The sequence below is a fragment of the Meles meles genome, chromosome 10, assembly GCF_922984935.1.
Source record: "Meles meles chromosome 10, mMelMel3.1 paternal haplotype, whole genome shotgun sequence".
Taxonomy (NCBI): Eukaryota; Metazoa; Chordata; class Mammalia; order Carnivora; family Mustelidae; genus Meles; species Meles meles.
This window is the reverse complement of record NC_060075.1, coordinates 44,577,658-44,594,587: the sequence shown is the minus strand read 5'-3', so window position 1 is coordinate 44,594,587 and position 16,930 is coordinate 44,577,658. Positions and strand designations below refer to the sequence as shown.

The 16,930-nt window shown below is 35.5% G+C and overlaps 1 protein-coding gene across 4 annotated transcripts in view; it reads left to right on the top strand.

Moving 5' to 3' along the window:
- BBS9 (Bardet-Biedl syndrome 9) overlaps positions 1-16,930 on the top strand; it is a 466,978-nt gene that overhangs the window by 243,877 nt on the left and 206,171 nt on the right. For all 4 annotated transcript variants that reach the window (XM_046020573.1, XM_046020572.1, XM_046020574.1 and 1 more), the window contains 2 exons: positions 3,187-3,359; positions 7,556-7,708. In XM_046020573.1, coding sequence (XP_045876529.1) covers positions 3,187-3,359; positions 7,556-7,708 — 326 coding nt within the window. The remainder of the gene's footprint in view (positions 1-3,186; positions 3,360-7,555; positions 7,709-16,930) is intronic.

The following is a 16,930-nucleotide window of genomic DNA, read 5'->3' as shown; positions in this document are numbered from 1 at the left end:
ATAAAAAGACAGGGACCTAGAGCCAGTCCTGAGCCAGAAGCCAAACATCTGCCTAGAAGGAAAATGGCCAGGACCTGGAGGCAGCACTGAGCTGGCACCAAATATCTGTCCCAGGACAGATGGGAGTGACAGATTTGTATGTGAGATGACCTGTCTTTCTTCCCTATTGAGTTCTAAAATTCTCAAGGAGATTTTCAAGAAAGCACCAAATGCCAAATAACTCTGAGCTTTAAATGTTTCCAATGGAGTGAGATTGTTCCCTACCTCCTGAGGCAGCTAACTCTACAAATATCTGTAATTATTACACAATACTTACTGTGCCTTCTGTCCTTTGCAGCTCCTTTGCTATTGCCCAACTCTTCTGCTGTGTTATAGACCATCACATACTTGAAAATAGGAATGTATCCCTTGTGGGGAAGTCCTGGCACTTTTGTGGCAACGCCAACCTTCATGGAGTATCCCTGAATCAGTAATGGCAGAAACACAGTATTTACTCTTGCCCCATCACTCCATCTTTCCAGGTCTGCAGTGAACTCCTTGAGGACAGAGGCTCTTGCTATATTCATGGTTTTATCTCCAGTATCTTGCGCTGAGTTGTGTAAATAATTGAAGGAGTGAATAAATACCAGTCTGGGATTAATATGTTGGCTCCCAAGTTTAGCTTGGATAGGCCCTGGGTGGCTCAGTGGGTTAAAGCCTCTGCCTTCGGCTCGGGTCGTGATCCCGGGGTTCTGGGATCGAGCCCCGCGTCGGGCTCTCTGCTCCGCAGGGAGCCTGCTTCCCCTCTCTCTCTGCCTGCCTCTCTGCCTAGTTGTGATTTCTCTCTGTCAAATAAATAAAATATTTAAAAAAAAAAATAGAGAATTCTAATACTGTATTTTGTCATCATTGTTCTTCTACCTCTTTATTCCTGCCCCACCACAGTTGTGCTCTTTTTGTTCTTAGAGCATTAACCATCCAGTGACATTTGTAAAGAAAGGTAAAAGCTGTTATATCTCACCTTAGCCCTATTCTCTTTGATGGGAGAAATGAGGAAATCATCTGATCAGTACTGTGGACAGAAATCAGAATCCAGAATAAGACTGTGGTGAGGGAAGAGCTGGGGGACAATCCAGGAGAAATTATATGATAGCAGAAAACATCAGGGTTTTTGCCATATACTATGGCAGGCATACCCAGTATATTTTATTCTTTATATAATTGAAAGAGAGATGACTAGGAGAATGAGAGGAGATATATATATATATATATATTTTTTTTTTTTTAGGAGATATATTTTTGAATTCTGGTGGAGGATGACAAATTGAAGTCCTAATAACCAATTTAAAGATGACATATATTTATAGAATTTTTCAAGGTATGATGAGGAATATAATAAATATTTTACATGTTCACGTGTCATGCTACCTTAGCAAGACCTTAGACTCCTTACTCAAGGAGACTGACTTCATCTTTGTACTCCTAACATGTCATCTTTCTTTATGAAATTGTACATAAGAAATTCTTAATAACTGGTGAATTACATAGACTAGGGGAATTGGTTCCTCTATACTATAGGGGAACCAATATATAAACTCTCCAAGAATTTATAATCTCTTGGAGAAACTGAATATAATCATATGGAAAGTTAAATAGGAATAAGAAAAAGTATACACCCTAACCAAATGGGATTTATTCCAGATATGCAGTGCTGATTCACTGAAAACCGATCAGTGTAATCCACTTAACTTTAACTTAAGTTAATGACCCAGGGTATCTGTTTGCATTCATTAATCATAATAAATGTACATAATACTGTAAGATAATAATTGGGGAAACTGGGTGAAGGGTGTGTGGGAACTCTGTATAATCTTCATAATTTTTCTGTAAACCTAAAATTGTTCTAAAATTAAAAGTTAATTTAAAAAATGCATGGTTATAAAATGCATAATGAACTGTAGACATACTAAATCTCTAGATAAATTCAAAGAGATACAATACTGTAATGTGGTTAAGATTAATAGCTAATCTTTGGATTAATGGCTAGAGTTCTAATCCCTGTCCTATTACTATCTGGCTAGATAACCTTATAGATTATTTAAACTCTTCTGTAAAATTGGGATAACATATTTCCTCCATAGGGATATTGAGGTTTAAACCAGAGAGTGACTGCAGAGTGCTCAAGACAGTGCCTACTACACATTAGGGTTTGCTGTGGATAGTAGAGAAATAAAAATTTCTTGGGGTACGTAGGCTTGAAGCCAGGTCTTGAAGAATAGGTAGGATTTAGATAGGGGAAAAGGGTATATATCATGAACTCTAGCTCTGACATTGAATTTGCTTTGTGACCTTAGATGAGCATCTGAAATTCTATGTGTGGTTTTCCTTTTTATTAAAAAGAGGTTGTTGCAATCACAGTGCTTGGTTCATAGTTGGTGCTCAACCAATAACAGTTGTTCTTATCATAGATGTAGTTATTGTCACCTTTGCCCTCATTGTTGTCGTCATTAAACGGGGGATGGATAGGAATTAGGCTTTCTTGGAGCTGAGGTTTCAGCTAATGGAGGGAAGCAATGTTTATATTTAGGGAAGAGTCTGATTTTAAATATAAATAATAGAACTATTAGAAAAATAGAAAACTTTGATCATGATTACAGGGATTTAAGCTGGCTACAATGTCTAGGATGTGAAGGACTTTCTAGAGTGTAAGTTTTATTTCACATCAATATTCTGAAAAATTTAATGAATACCAGATTATACTTTTGCAGGCTTTTTTTTTTTTTTTTAACCTTATAAACAAAGCTAGCTTGCTATCTTCCTTCCTCCCTCTTTCTCTCTTTTCTTCTCTCTCTCTTTCTTTCTTTCTTAGAAGGACTAAAATTTGTATTTAAAAAATTTTTTTTGTTTTTATTTTTTGGGTTTTTAAAAAATTTTATTTATTTTATTTTTTATTATATTGAAACCTATGATAAGAAACAGGGAAAAGGACCATACTCTGCAGCGTGCTACTGTGACCACAAACCTTTGGAATTAAATTTGAAAATGTTAAGTGGTTGATGTAGAAAACTGCAATAAAGCACTAGAAATCATATTTGTATTCCAAAAATACAATTTATGGCATTATTTCAGAGTTAGTGATAATTCACATAGTTTCAGCTAATAATTATGTGTTAATAAGCATCTTTCCTTAATTATTTTCTCTCTCAGAACGGTATCGCATTCAGAGTGAACAGTTTGAAGATCTTTGGCTCATAACAAATGAACTTATTATCCGCCTTCAGGAATATTTTGAAAAACAGGGAATCAAAGATTTTGCCTGTTCTTTTTCTGGATCTATGCCCCTTCAAGAATATTTTGAGTTGATTGATCATCATTTTGAGGTGTGTACTATCATAACTCACATTACCTGCAATTTTTCTGTGTGTGGAAGAGAGGAGATGCTACAAAGAATTCTAGTATACTTGGCTATTATATCAAGTGCTTCAAGTAGTTATTTTATGTGGTTGGTAGATTTTGTGTATCTGTTCCTGCCCTCTTGCCCAGACTGTGATCACTTACAGACATCAACAGAGTGACTGCCTGGAGCTAAGCATGTGGTCTGGCTTCAGAACAGAACTGATTTAATTCTCCCACATGGGGACTTAACCTTTGACCCCAATAACCCAGTGTTAAAACTATTTGAGCTTATCGGCAGCCATTTGGCTAACTAATTCTAGCAGGCCATAAATGAGGTGTGATTATAAACTAAAGTGATTTTTCCTTTTCTTTTTTAACAAGCACATCAGAACTTCTGCATCTGAATGAGGGTTAACCACATAAAATATTCTTCAGTATCTGGCACAATGGGCACTTAGTAAATGCTGAATGATTAAATGTCTGAACAAATGAGATCTGACAGTGACTGTGTTGCCCAAATATTTTTGCATTTCTTCTGTGAAAGAGCCTGTGTTAGATTGTCCTGAGTATCATGATGGTATAAAATCTTCATTCTTTGAAGACTGATTTGATATTTGGAAATAGTCAGGAGTTATATTTGGTAAAGGAACTGGACAAATGACAGTCATTATTTTAAAAATCTCATGTGTTAATAAAAAATTCACCAGATTCTATTTACTTATTTGCCCATAAATAGACCCGGTAGGCAATTACAAGGACTGGTGAGGGGGCAGATTTCAAAAGGATTTTGAACATTATTCAAGGAAGCATTTGTTCTCTAGCATAACTACTTTTTAAGGAATCAGTAGGTTTTGGCATTTCAGTTTATAAACAACAATGTGTGATGTGTGCGTGACAGAATGAGTATGTCATGTCTCATGAACATTCTGTATAGTTCAATCCCTTTGACATTCTAAGAACATAGACTTAAACCTATAAAGACTTCTTCTTTTGGTAGAGTATGAACATAAAGGGAAAATTTCAGTGCATACAGTCACAACTGTCGTTATCAAATTAATTGAGCTTACTTGGGTTATCTTTCATCTGTGCTGATAGTATTTTATAGGACAGTATGCTTTTGGCCAAATCATGGCACCAAAATTTACATTTGGGGAATATATTTAGATATTTTAAGGATTGAGAACCTTTTCAATCCTCTAGGATATATTTTAAAAAATTCCTCTGTCACTGTGCAAAACTGGGATCTAGTGGTTTGTGGAAGAGACTACAAAAAGACTATACTAATTATGTCTCTATAATATTTAAAACACAAAATATTAGATTCTGATTGACTATAAGTTTGACATACAGCACCCCCTGCCACCACCTCCTTATTTGCTGGCTAGTAAATCTATGGAGTTTCCATATCAGGGGCATTTTCTTTCTGGGAGGGGTTTAGGGAACATGATGAACTATAGGCACTTCCTTTTGTTACACAGTTTAAAAGAAGCATTATTATATTTCCTTTCTCTCTGGCCCCACTTTCTGCTTTTTAAAAAAAGGTGTCATTTTAATCTTATGAATTAAGATAGCTTTTGGAATTCTAGTGTCCCTTAGTGTTAGCTCCGTGAAGGTAGGAATTTTTGTCTGTTTTATTCATTGCTATATCTAGAGCAATGCTTGGCCCTTGGAGCAATACTTGTTAAATGTTGAAATTCTGAGACATGAAAACGTTTCAATCACTGATGTTTGGTTATACATTCAATGGAGTAACCTGGCTGATGTGTCAGTATTGAAACTGTCTTCTTTTTTTTTTTTTTAAGATTTTATTTATTTATTTGACAGACAGAGATCACAAGTAGGCAGAGAGGTAGGCAGGGAGATAGAGGGGAAGCAGTCTCCCTGCTGAGCAGAGAGCCTGATGTGGGGCTCGATCCCAGGATCCTGGGACCATGACCTGAGCTGAAGGCAGAGGCTTTAACCCACTGAGCCACCCAGGCGCTCCTGAAACTGTCTTCTTAATTTTTGTGTGTTTCATGAATTTAGTAAATAAAATATTATAGCTAGAAATTATATTATTAAAAGTGTATTATGATAATCTGGCTAATATTCTTTTTAAAAAATTTAGTTATTTAAAAAAATCATTTAACTTTTGGTAATAAAAGCCCCCCCCTTCAAGAGAATATTCTTTGATTTAGTTACTTAGTGCTTCTGAAATTGGGATTAAAAGACAGTAATAAATTTCCAAGTTTTTGGTTTTCTTTTCTTTTTTTCTTTTCTTTTTTTTTTTGGTAGTCATGTGTCTGGAGAATGCATACACTGAAAAGTTTTGTTTGATATATAAAAATCAAATATAAGAAACTTTGAAGTTTTGTTTGATATAAGAAATGTAAATTATAATATGTTTAATTTCTGAACCTTTTTTTTTTTTTTTGAGAGGGGGAGAGAGTGCGGTTGAGTGGGGGCTGTGGGGGGATTGTGGAGGGTGAAGGACAGAGAGAGAGAGGAAGAAAGAGAATTTTAAGCAGGTTCCACAGTCAGCCCAGGGATAGACGTAGGGCTGAATCTCAGGACCCTGACCTCATGACCTGAGTTGAAATCAAGAGTTGGATGCTTAACTGACCGAGACACCCAGGTGCCCCTGATTTCTGAACATTTTGAAAATGCTGTTTATTTCAAGACTAGTTGATGCCTGTTTTGTAAAGTTGAATTAGCAGTTTATATAATCTGATTTCATGGAGTATTCCTTCTACTCTATGACTCTCACTAGCTTCTTTTATTTTAATAATATTAAATTCAATTCAATTAATATTAATATTAATAATTAATATTAATATTAATAATTAATATTAAAACATTAAATTAAATTCAAAGAATATGAGAAGAGTTGTAGTAAAAAGAGTCTTTTTTTTTTTTTAAAGATTATTCATTTATTTGACAGAGACACAGCGAGAGAGGGAGCATAAGCAGGGGGAGTGGGAGAGGGAGAAGCAGGCTTCCTGAGAAGGAGGGAGCCCGATACGGGGCTCGATCCCAGGACCCCGGGATCATGACCCGAGCCAAAGGCAGACGCTTAATAACCGAGCCACCCAGGTGCCCCAAAAAGAGTCTATTTTTGATCCTCATCCTCTTACTACTCAGTTTCCTCTTTGGGAGCAACTTTTAGTGTCCCATTTCTTGTGTATATTTTTAGAACTATTATATGCAGTCACAACTACGTTAATGTACAGATTTTTTAAAAGATTTTGTTTGTTTATTTATTTGACAGACAGAGATCACAAGCAGACAGAGAGACAGGCAGAGAGAGAGGGGGAAGCAGGCTCCCTGCTGAGCAGAGAGCCCGATGCGGGGCTTGATCCCAGGACCCTGGGATCATGACCTGAGCTGAAGGCAGAGGCTTTAACCCACTGACCCACCCAGGCGCCCCAGATTTCTGTTTAAAAAGTAAACGAATGGTAGCATATTATGCATACTATTCTGTATTTTGTTTTTGTTTATTGCTTTTCATTCAATGCATCTTTGGATGACATTGTATATTAGTACTTAGTAGTTCTGCAAAGTAGTCTTATTATTTAAGCTGTTCCCCTATTGATGGGTATTTTGATTATTAATAATATCTTACTATTATACAACAGAACAAATAACTCTATAATGAATATCCTTGTATGTACATTACTTTTTGTAAGCATACCTATAGGATAAATTGGTAGAAATGGGCTTGCTTGCTCAAAGGCTATATTGTTTGAGAGCTATTTATTTGTATTACCTTTTCTATGAATTTTGTCCCTTTTTCTATTGATTGATACTCTTTTCTTACTGATTTGTATTGTACTTTGGCCCTTTTCTTTTTGATTCTTAGGTGCTTTCTAGATATTATGGGCTTGACTTTTTGTCTCTGTGGATATTGCTACTATTTTTTTGCAGTTTGCTGTCTTGTCACTTTACTTATGATATATTTTTTAACTGTAAGAATTACTTTCTTGTTTTTTTCAGTTACAGATTTATCAGGTGTGTGAGTGTGTATGTGTATGGCTTTTGGCTTTTGAGTTATAAGGGTCTCTCTTATGCCAAGATTATTTGGAATTCTAAATTTTCTTGTATTTTTATTGTGTCTAAATTTTTTATTCCTCCAAGTGATTTTGCTGTAAAGACTGTTTTGTTGTGCACATTTAATCTGAATTTAAGAAATTCTTTATTGTAGTTGCGGATAAATGGTGAAAAATTAGAAGAACTCTTATCTGAAAGAGCCGTACAATTTCGGGCCATTCAGCGCCGACTATTGACAAGATTCAAAGATAAAACACCTGCCCCCCTCCAACATCTGGACACCTTGCTAGATGGAACTTACAAGCAGGTAAATATGGTATCAATGATAGTTTTCCACTACTGGATATAATTTTTATCCCTTGCCCTAGAGTCATGTACTGGAATATCAAGATAAAGTATTTCTTTCCTATGTACTGTGGGATAGGGAATGGCACATAAGGTTTAGAGTCAGAAAAACCTGGGTTCAAATGTCCAGCTTTGGGGCGCCTGGGTGGCTCAGTGGATTAAGCCGCTGCCTTCGGCTCAGGTCATGATCTCAAGGTCCTGGGATCGAGCCCCGCATCGGGCTCTCTGCTCCACGGGGAGCCTGCTTCCTCCTCTCTCTCTGCCTGCGTCTCTACCTACTTGTGATCTCTCTCTGTCAAATAAATAAATAAAATCTTTAAAAAAAAAAATGTCCAGCTTTGCAACTGTCTAATGATTAATCTTGAGTAAATTACATAAGATCTATCAGTTTCCAAATTTTACCCAGAGGTATTGTGAATATTTTTGATCATTTATGTGAAGAGTCCAGCCAGCACAATCCAGGCACATAGTATGTACTTGATAGTTGGTACCTATTATGCTTAGTGTTATTATTAAATAATTCTTGGTGCATCTTATACTTATCACCATGATTCCCCAGTTGTCCTGCTGAGCAACTGGCTGATTCTCCTTTCCATCAATAGTTTTCCCTTTGCATGGGTAGGGTGAGCTGACTCTCATTCTTAGAGGATTATGTCACCAAATACTGTTCAAAATTATCATCTTTGGCTTGAAGTAATAATTTTTAAAATTTAAAATTTAAAATTTCATGGGTAAAACCTCTGGAGTTCCACTATAATGGAATCAGCTTTGAATGACTACATGTCTTCTTATGCTTCTATATAATATCATTAATCTGTTTAGAATCAGTGTTGGTGGTATGAGTATTATGTTCATTTTTAATTGAAATTTTTATTGAGATAGTTATATATTCACTTGCAGTTATAACAAAAAATACAGTTAGATGTCATGTATCCTTTACCCATTTTCCTCCAGTACTAACATTTTGCAAGCCTACAGTATATCACAGCCAGGATATTGGCATTGATAAAATCCATGGATTTTATTCAGTATTTTGTAATTTTACTTATGCTAGTTTGTGTGGGTTTGTGTATTTTAAGTTCTATACAATTTTAGCATATGTGTAGGTTCATGTACCCACCACTTCACTGAAGATACTGAAAGCTCCATCACCACAAAACTCCCTCATGTATCTTTTATTGCTACCTCTTGCCCCCACTGCCCTCCTCTACTGTAGTCTGTTGATTTTGAATGGACAAATCAAATTTTTTTTTCAGTTATCTTCTCTAGAGGAAAGAAGAATGGCTAACCATGTAGACATCAATAAATGTATTGATAATACAGTTGTTTCTTGAAATATTCATGGCTATGTGAAAATTAGAAGCAATCTGAGGGACAGTCTGTAGACGCAGTAGGGTATTAGGACACAGGGCTTGGAGTCCAAAGACCTCAGTTCTCTCATTTATTAGCTGTGTAGCTTTTGTCAGTTCCCTGACACTTTCAGAGCTTCAGTTTCTTTCCATAAAATGGGATAGACACTATGTTGTTACAAAGACTCTGTTTGCTAATATATGTGGAAATGCTTGGTAAGTTGTTTTGCAAATCTAGATGGCCAGTTTCCTTTGTGCGGGAGCAATTATGCCTCCCAAGTCAGTGGGCATTAATGACACTCTTTCTCTTCCACACTTCTTTCCTCTCTTAAGTGCACTTTTTGTTTTGGTTTGTTTTTCATTTCCTTTCCTTTTTTTTCCTCTTCTTCCTTCATGTCCCTTTGATGACTTAATCTATCTCATTCTTATGATTTACCTGCTGTGCTTGGGGCTAAAGATACACTGACTCTCATCTTTAATGATACTGTATATTTTTTGTGGACACAACAGCAGAGGGGTGTTTAAAGGAATTTGGTGAGGATGTTTGATATAATGCTTTCCATATTTTCTATATAGCAAGACTTCTTTTGTCTTTTATATGTTTGAAGTGCTGGGGTTTTTTGTTTTGCTTTGTTTTTAGTTTTTTTGGTGTGTTTTTGTTTTTGTTTTTGCTTAGCCTCAATGTTGGGTTTTTACATGATTTGTAATATTACAGAAAAGATGATCAAAACCATGGGTTTTAGCTTGAATCCATATTTTTAAGTTAGATTAAATTTTAGATTTAAAGAGAATGAATAAGCTTTTGAAAGATACAAATACTATAAGGAATTTGACTTACTTTTAATGTAATTTACTATTCACTTATTATATACTCAAATTATAGTGAGATATTATTTTCTATTTTAACTCTAGTTAATTTTTTAAAAAGATTTTATTTATTTATTTGACAGAGAGATCACAAGTAGGTGCAGAGAGAAAGTGGAGGGGAAGCAGGCTCCCACTGAGTAGAGACCCCCCCATCCCGGGGCTAGATCCCAGGACCCTGAGATCATGAACTGAGCCGAAGGCAGAGGCTTTAACCCACTGAGCCACCCAGGTGCCCCTCTGTAGTTAAATTTTTAGTGACATGGTTAATACATGAATATAATTCCCAAAGAAAATGATATAATTATACACAGTGCTAAATTCTCTATCATGGCCCTTGACCATCTCCTCAAAAATGTAATACCTATATGTTTTTGTGTCTTTCCAGACCTTTTTTTTTCTTTGCATTTAGAAGTGAAGTATTCTTTGTGAGGCTAAAATAATCCATAAATAGTATTATGCTATATGTATTGGTATACTTTTTTCTTTTTCTTCTAACAGTACATACTTGAGCTCTTTCTATAACTATGTATAGATCTACCTCTCTCTGTGTTATGTAGTATGTAGATATTCTGTAATATGGACAAACTACGGTTTATTAAAGAACGGATCTTAATAGTAGTTTCAGTGTTGAGTCTAACAGTGAGAAAAATCACTTTTAGATGGCTCTACTGTGACCAAACAGGCATATGACATATTTCATTATCACTTACTTTCTGTACCTAGTATAAATTTTTCTTATCTTTATACTTTACCTGGGTAGGGGGCATGCTTTAATTGGCAGATCAGCCAAATGCATGAAATAATGAGCCATGCTTAAGTGTGATCTTACTTTCCATGGCATGACTGTCAATAGATTTTTAAAGTGTTTTCCTAATATAGCAGTTTCAAATTAGATCTGTTACCTGTGTAAAATCTTTGTTTTCTCATGTGTAGGGAGCATTTAATTTTTAAAAAAAATTTTTTTATTAGTCCTTCTTTGAATCTTAGTGCCACTTTAGTTCAATCTGGAATGGAAGAGAAAGACTCTGAGCTGTCTAGTGAAAGATTTACATTTTATTGCATTTATCTGGAGAATGTTACACTGTTAACATTTAATGAACAGTGATAATTGGCTTAATGTGAAAATAGAAGCAGAAGCCAGTATCCTTCTAAAACTAGTATGTAAAGTCTGAAGACAGGAACTTTTTTGTTTTTTTCTTTATGTACTTGTACTGCTATATTCTTAGGATGATACTTCTTGCCACATTATAATTGCTTAATAAATATTTGCTCTATGAATGAATTCTTTATTGCCACTTATATAATTTATTGACACTATGTTTTTTATAAGGGCAGCACTACAAAGAACAGATTGGTAGATAATTCTTTGAGTTCAGGCTCATTAATTATTGGGAAAGTTTATTTTAAAATCCCTAAAAGCCACTAAAGGAAACTCTCTTCTGTCTTCCTAAATAGTTGGAGGACTCAGGTAAACTGTCATAGCTAGGAAAGTTTTATAGCTGCAGATTCTTACAGATTCTTGGCTAAGAAAATCTTTTTCTGTTCTTTTTTCATGAATATGTATATGCCAAAGTAAATTTGAAGTAATATCTGTTCAAATACCTTTGTGCAGGTGGAACATTGTTGAGGTTCTGAGTGGCCTAAGAATTAATTGTTTTTTTTTTCATTATTAATATATGTCCAGAAGCATGAAAAGTTTAATTCTTTTAATTTCTTACTTACATAATTGTTGAGTTCTTCCTCTTGGGAGGCAATTTCTTTCATGTCTTTGGAGAAGCTAGTAGGATATAGAAATGTACAACTGGAGGATGTTTGGGGTCTTATGGGCATTAGGTACTTTAAGAATTGCTGTAGATTCTAATAAAGTTCTTAGGACAAACTGAAAGTGAAGACCAAGGTTCTTCATATACAAATGATTAAGTATCGCTAACTTGGCTGTAATGTGAAACAGTTTGCATAGTATACTCATTCATGTAAACTGTCAGTTTATCAGGTACACAAGTAGGTAAAGCCAGGCCAAGCAGTATACGATCTGTGCCCTTGGTGTTAAGAGAAACTGCAGGTACCACTAGCTTACATAGTGAGCCCATGAAGGAGGCCTCTCATCTTTGAATGACTTGGGGTTTAGGTATTTTTGATTCTGGTCGACAAGAACCTATTAGAGAAAGCCACTGCTTCTAAGGTTGCAGTAAGACATCCAGCATTGTTTCCTTTAAATACATGTTAATAAGGGCTCTATAGGGTTTAAAGTGGCATATCTGATGTGTCCTAGTACAGTGGTTAAGAACTCTATGTTTAGAGTTAGCTTGCTTGTGTTTTAGTCTTGGCTCTGTGACCATGGGCAAATTACTTAGACAAACAGAAAACAAAACCCATCCTAAGCATTAGTTTTTCCACCTGTAGAACGCTTCCTTTTTCCTGGGGTTGTTTTGAGGACTGATCTATAAACACATGATCTATAAACACATAAATTCCTTAGACTAGTGCATGGTACAGAATGAACTCTCTACAAATGTTAACTACAAACTCTGGGGAGAATTTTAATTTTTTTTGACTAATAAGTTATGTTATCTCAAAATGGCACTATTCATTTTTCAGACAGAAGAGGTCATAATAATACATTGGACATATAATAATACAGAGTTTCTGAAACTCTGCTATCTGACAACCTCAAATCTAGACCTCAGCCAAGAATGAGGAAGAGCCTGGATCCGCAGGGGCATTCCCACACTCCTTTGTGTGTTGTTTGGTTCCAGAGAGGATACCAAAAGGGAAGCCACATCAGGATCATGAGGTCAAGTGGCTGTCCTTCCTGAATCCCTGATTGTTTCATCTGGATGTATCCCTAGGAGAAAAACAACAACAAAAAATTTTTACACGCACACACACACGCACACACGTGAACACACACACGTATATGTATGTGTGTGTACTTATACATAAATACTGCTTTGCAGAAATGTTGTACCCAATTATAGTTTCTCAAGCAGTATATGAAAATGTCTGCTTTCTAGGTATTATTGTTTTGACCTTTACAATTTTGAACTGAAAAGAAAATTTGATTGTTGTGTTATCTTCCTTTGCTTACTAGTGACATTTAATATTTTTAAAATGTTAATTAGCCATCTATATTTGTTTTGTAGTGATTTATGTTTGTATGTTTTCTGTTCTATCTGGTAGTTCAGCTTTTTCTTGTTATTTTGTGCATGTTAGGAGTGGCGATCTTTTATCATACTTTTGTCATACATAAAAATATATATATAAGAGATGTAACCTCTCTTCATGTCTCAGAAAAGTTGTACCAATTTGTCCTTTGCTTTTTATCTTTACTTATCATGTTTTCTTGACATGTGAAGTTTAAAAGTACTTATATAGTAAAACCTATCCATCTTTTTCCTTTCAGTTTCTCTGCCTAGGAAAGCCTTTCCCATGCCAAGAGTACATGGATATCAACATATAATTTATTCTAGCATTTTTATGCTATCATTCTTTATATATACTTTTAAATCCATCTGGAATATATTATGCAATTTAGTGGGAATCTAATCTCCCTGCCAAAAATGGTGAGCGACTTGTCTCAGCCCCTGCTTATTACATAATCCACTTTTCTCCTGCTGAGCTAACATACTACCTGTATCATTTAATGATTTTACTGTTAGAGCAAACTACCCCAAACCTTAGTGACGTAAAACAGCAGTAGTTCATTGTTGTTCTTTTGGGCCATTCTGTTGATTTGGGCCATGCTTGGTTGATCTCCACTGGGCTCACTCATATGTCCCTGGTTAGCTGGTGGCTCAGCTGGAGACTGGATGGTCTGGGAAGTCCTTACTCACATATTTGGCAGTTTGGCTCACAGTTAGATGGGATCATTGTGCCACATGTCTCTCCTGGCCTAGCAGGCTGGCCTGGTTTTATTCACATGGTGGCTACAGGTCCCAAATTTTGTTGTCATTACAATATTATTTATTCATAATCACTTTTGGTCTATGAACTCTGGAGATGATTTATCTTATAATTAATTAGTTTTGTCATGAGTTATTTAAAGCAAACAGAGCATCTGTACTGTTTTCAGGTTAGTGAGACTGCCTGAATACTACTCACCTGTGCACTTAGTATGGTCATTTGTTTTGGGGATGGAATCTGTCATTCCATGGGTTCCACATTAGCTCTGTCCATGGTGGGGTTCATGGACGTGAGACCTGCGCAGTCACACAGAACTCTGTGTTTGATTTAAAGTCCTGTGGTTGCCATCTTGAAATTCTTCATGCTTTTGAACAAGAGGCCCTTTATTTCCTTTTGCTCTGGGCCCCTCTAATAATGTAGATGGTCCTGGTCCTTTCAGGATACTAACTAATTTCTGGTGAGTAGACTAAGAAGACGGGGAGTTCAAATATAGAACAGAGTTCAAAAACAGAATGGCTTTATGACTCCTACCGCAAAGTCATGAATAAGTTCCCTAGAGTTGGAGAAAAAGGGATGCAGTAGGGATCAGTGAGAGCAATTCAGGCGGCTGCTTAAGGGTTTCTTTCTGGGAAAGGCATCTTGGTTAACTGATCGTGAGTGGTAAGTCTTATCTCACTTAGGAATACCATTCTGAGACAATTAGTTGTCTCAAGGTGTGTTGTGGATACTAGTCTCATTTTAGACTTCCAACAGGTGGGTCACTAGCTCCAAGATGTGCCATCAGTAATTATGAGTTCTGGTGCACAAGGGGCTCAGCCAACCACTTTTCTCCCATTTTCAACTGCAAGTCATTTCCTATATTATAAAAAAGACATTTTTGATTGTCTAAGAACACCATACCACACATTTCCAAATTAGCATTTTACTCTTACTAGCAGGCCTTTCCTATATAGTATCTACCTTCTATTATATTCCATTGAAGGTGCCAGGTACACCTTCCTGAGGTCAGCCTATATATAGCTGAAGCAAGAAGAGGGGACTGGAGCTATCACTCGAGGAAAAGCATCTTGTAATACTTACATCCTCCAGTGAGTGAAGATTTTCCAGTTGCACACTACAATTTCAATAATTTAGTCTAAAATTTGGGGAAAAAAAGTCTTACTTTTTAAAAGACCTTTCACCTTTATTTATGGCTTTAAAGGCATAATGTTGAAAGAAAGTAACCAGGTCAAGAATTTCTTTTTGTCAGTGGTTAGAAACCTAGATTTCCTCATTTGTACAGTTGGAATACTGCCTTGTCAATCTGAATATATATTTTTGGAGGATCTAAGAAAGGAAGTAAGGGAAGAGAAAGGAAATTCATATTTATTGAGCATCCGTTGAGTCTGAGGTAAATTTCATGTATTATTTCAGTTAATAATCACAATCATCTTGTAAAGATGGCATTTTTGTTCCCAGTAATGGGTCCTAAGTTATGGATGAAGGGCTTAAGACTCCAAGCAGGGTTAAGCAACTTGCTCAATGTTACGCAGATATTAAGCCATCTATTCCAAAGTCCATGCTTTAGTATGTCATGTAGCATATTTAATCATTTCCATGTAAGATGTAGACATCCTAGGTTTTCTTTAGTGAAACTATAGGCAGGTTGAAGAAAAAGGAGATTCATGGAAACTATTTGTACATATTCATGTTGTATATATGTATATATTCATGATCATCCAATATTCATTGGGTATACACCTATCAGAAAGGTAGCAAAATCTGGAGAGTTCCCCTAAGTATGTATTACATCTGAAACTTGAGTATCAGAGGAAGAGGTAACTTTGTTGATTTGTTCACTTATACTGAAGTTCAGGTTCTTTGCTATCACATTCCAATGGTTATTGCATTTGGCGGAAAATCTTTGGAAAATAAGTTCTCTTTTGTGTTATAAAAATTTTATGTACATTTGTTAGTCAAAGCAGGACTGATTGGCTGAATTGAAATTAGGGACATAGACTTACCCTACAGTTTGGCTTATGTTTTGATGCTTTTATGTGTACTGAGTACCCCCCCCCACCTCCACTTGAACACTAATCCTCTGTTGTAGGAGAGGAAAAATGTTTACTAATCTAAAAGTTTGTGTCAGATGACATATGTGTGATGTAATGACTGATAGTCATTAGTGTTCTAGAAAGGCACTTGGCTGATTTTTCTCTTCTGCAAAACAGAGGTTGTTATTAGGCATAATTTTAAACAGAGATCCTGTGGTTTGGAGTTTGCTATTTGTTACTTTTTCTGTACTTAAAACTTCCTTCCACTTTGTTTATTTTTATGGTATTGATGTATAAGAATCCATTTTAAGTCATGTAGAAGTCTAAGAGCTTTTTGGTCCATGACTTTTTAAATGAGCATGATTTTGGCTGATAACACAAAGGAATATGTGATGAAACATTCAGGCCTACTTTTCTCCTTGCCACTGGCAAGTAAAAACAATATGCTGATAGATTGAGAAGGAGGTATCAGGGATTTGGTGATGTTGCTGCATTTGTTTTTCTTCTAACGACTTAAGAGCTAAGAAGGAATTCTTTCTCCTTTGACGGACATAGAAAAAAACGTGGGAAAGAGGGCACAGAAATTTGCAGTCATATGTTTGGGGATGAATGGAAATGGTAAGTTAAAAAATGGAGTTTATATGTTTTTACCCCATTATTCTACTCTTGGTTATTTATCTAATAAAATAGTTCACAAAGGAAAAAAATATCCATTGTGTTGGCCATTAATCACTAAAAACCAGCTTTCTGTGGTTAGAAAATGATTAGGTTTATTGTAGTGCTACCATTTGATATGATCTCATTTCATATCATTATTTCATTTCATCATTTAAAAAACTAGAATAATATAAATATTTCAACTAATTGAAAATAGCAGTAGATGTGGTAAGTTTCAAATTATGAAATAGATATATCTATAGTAGGTGAGTGTGCAAAGATGTGGAAGGAATATAAAAAATTGAAAATGGTGCATATTTGTTTTAGATGACTTTAAATTCTTTTTTTTAAAAAGATTTTTATTCATTTATTTGA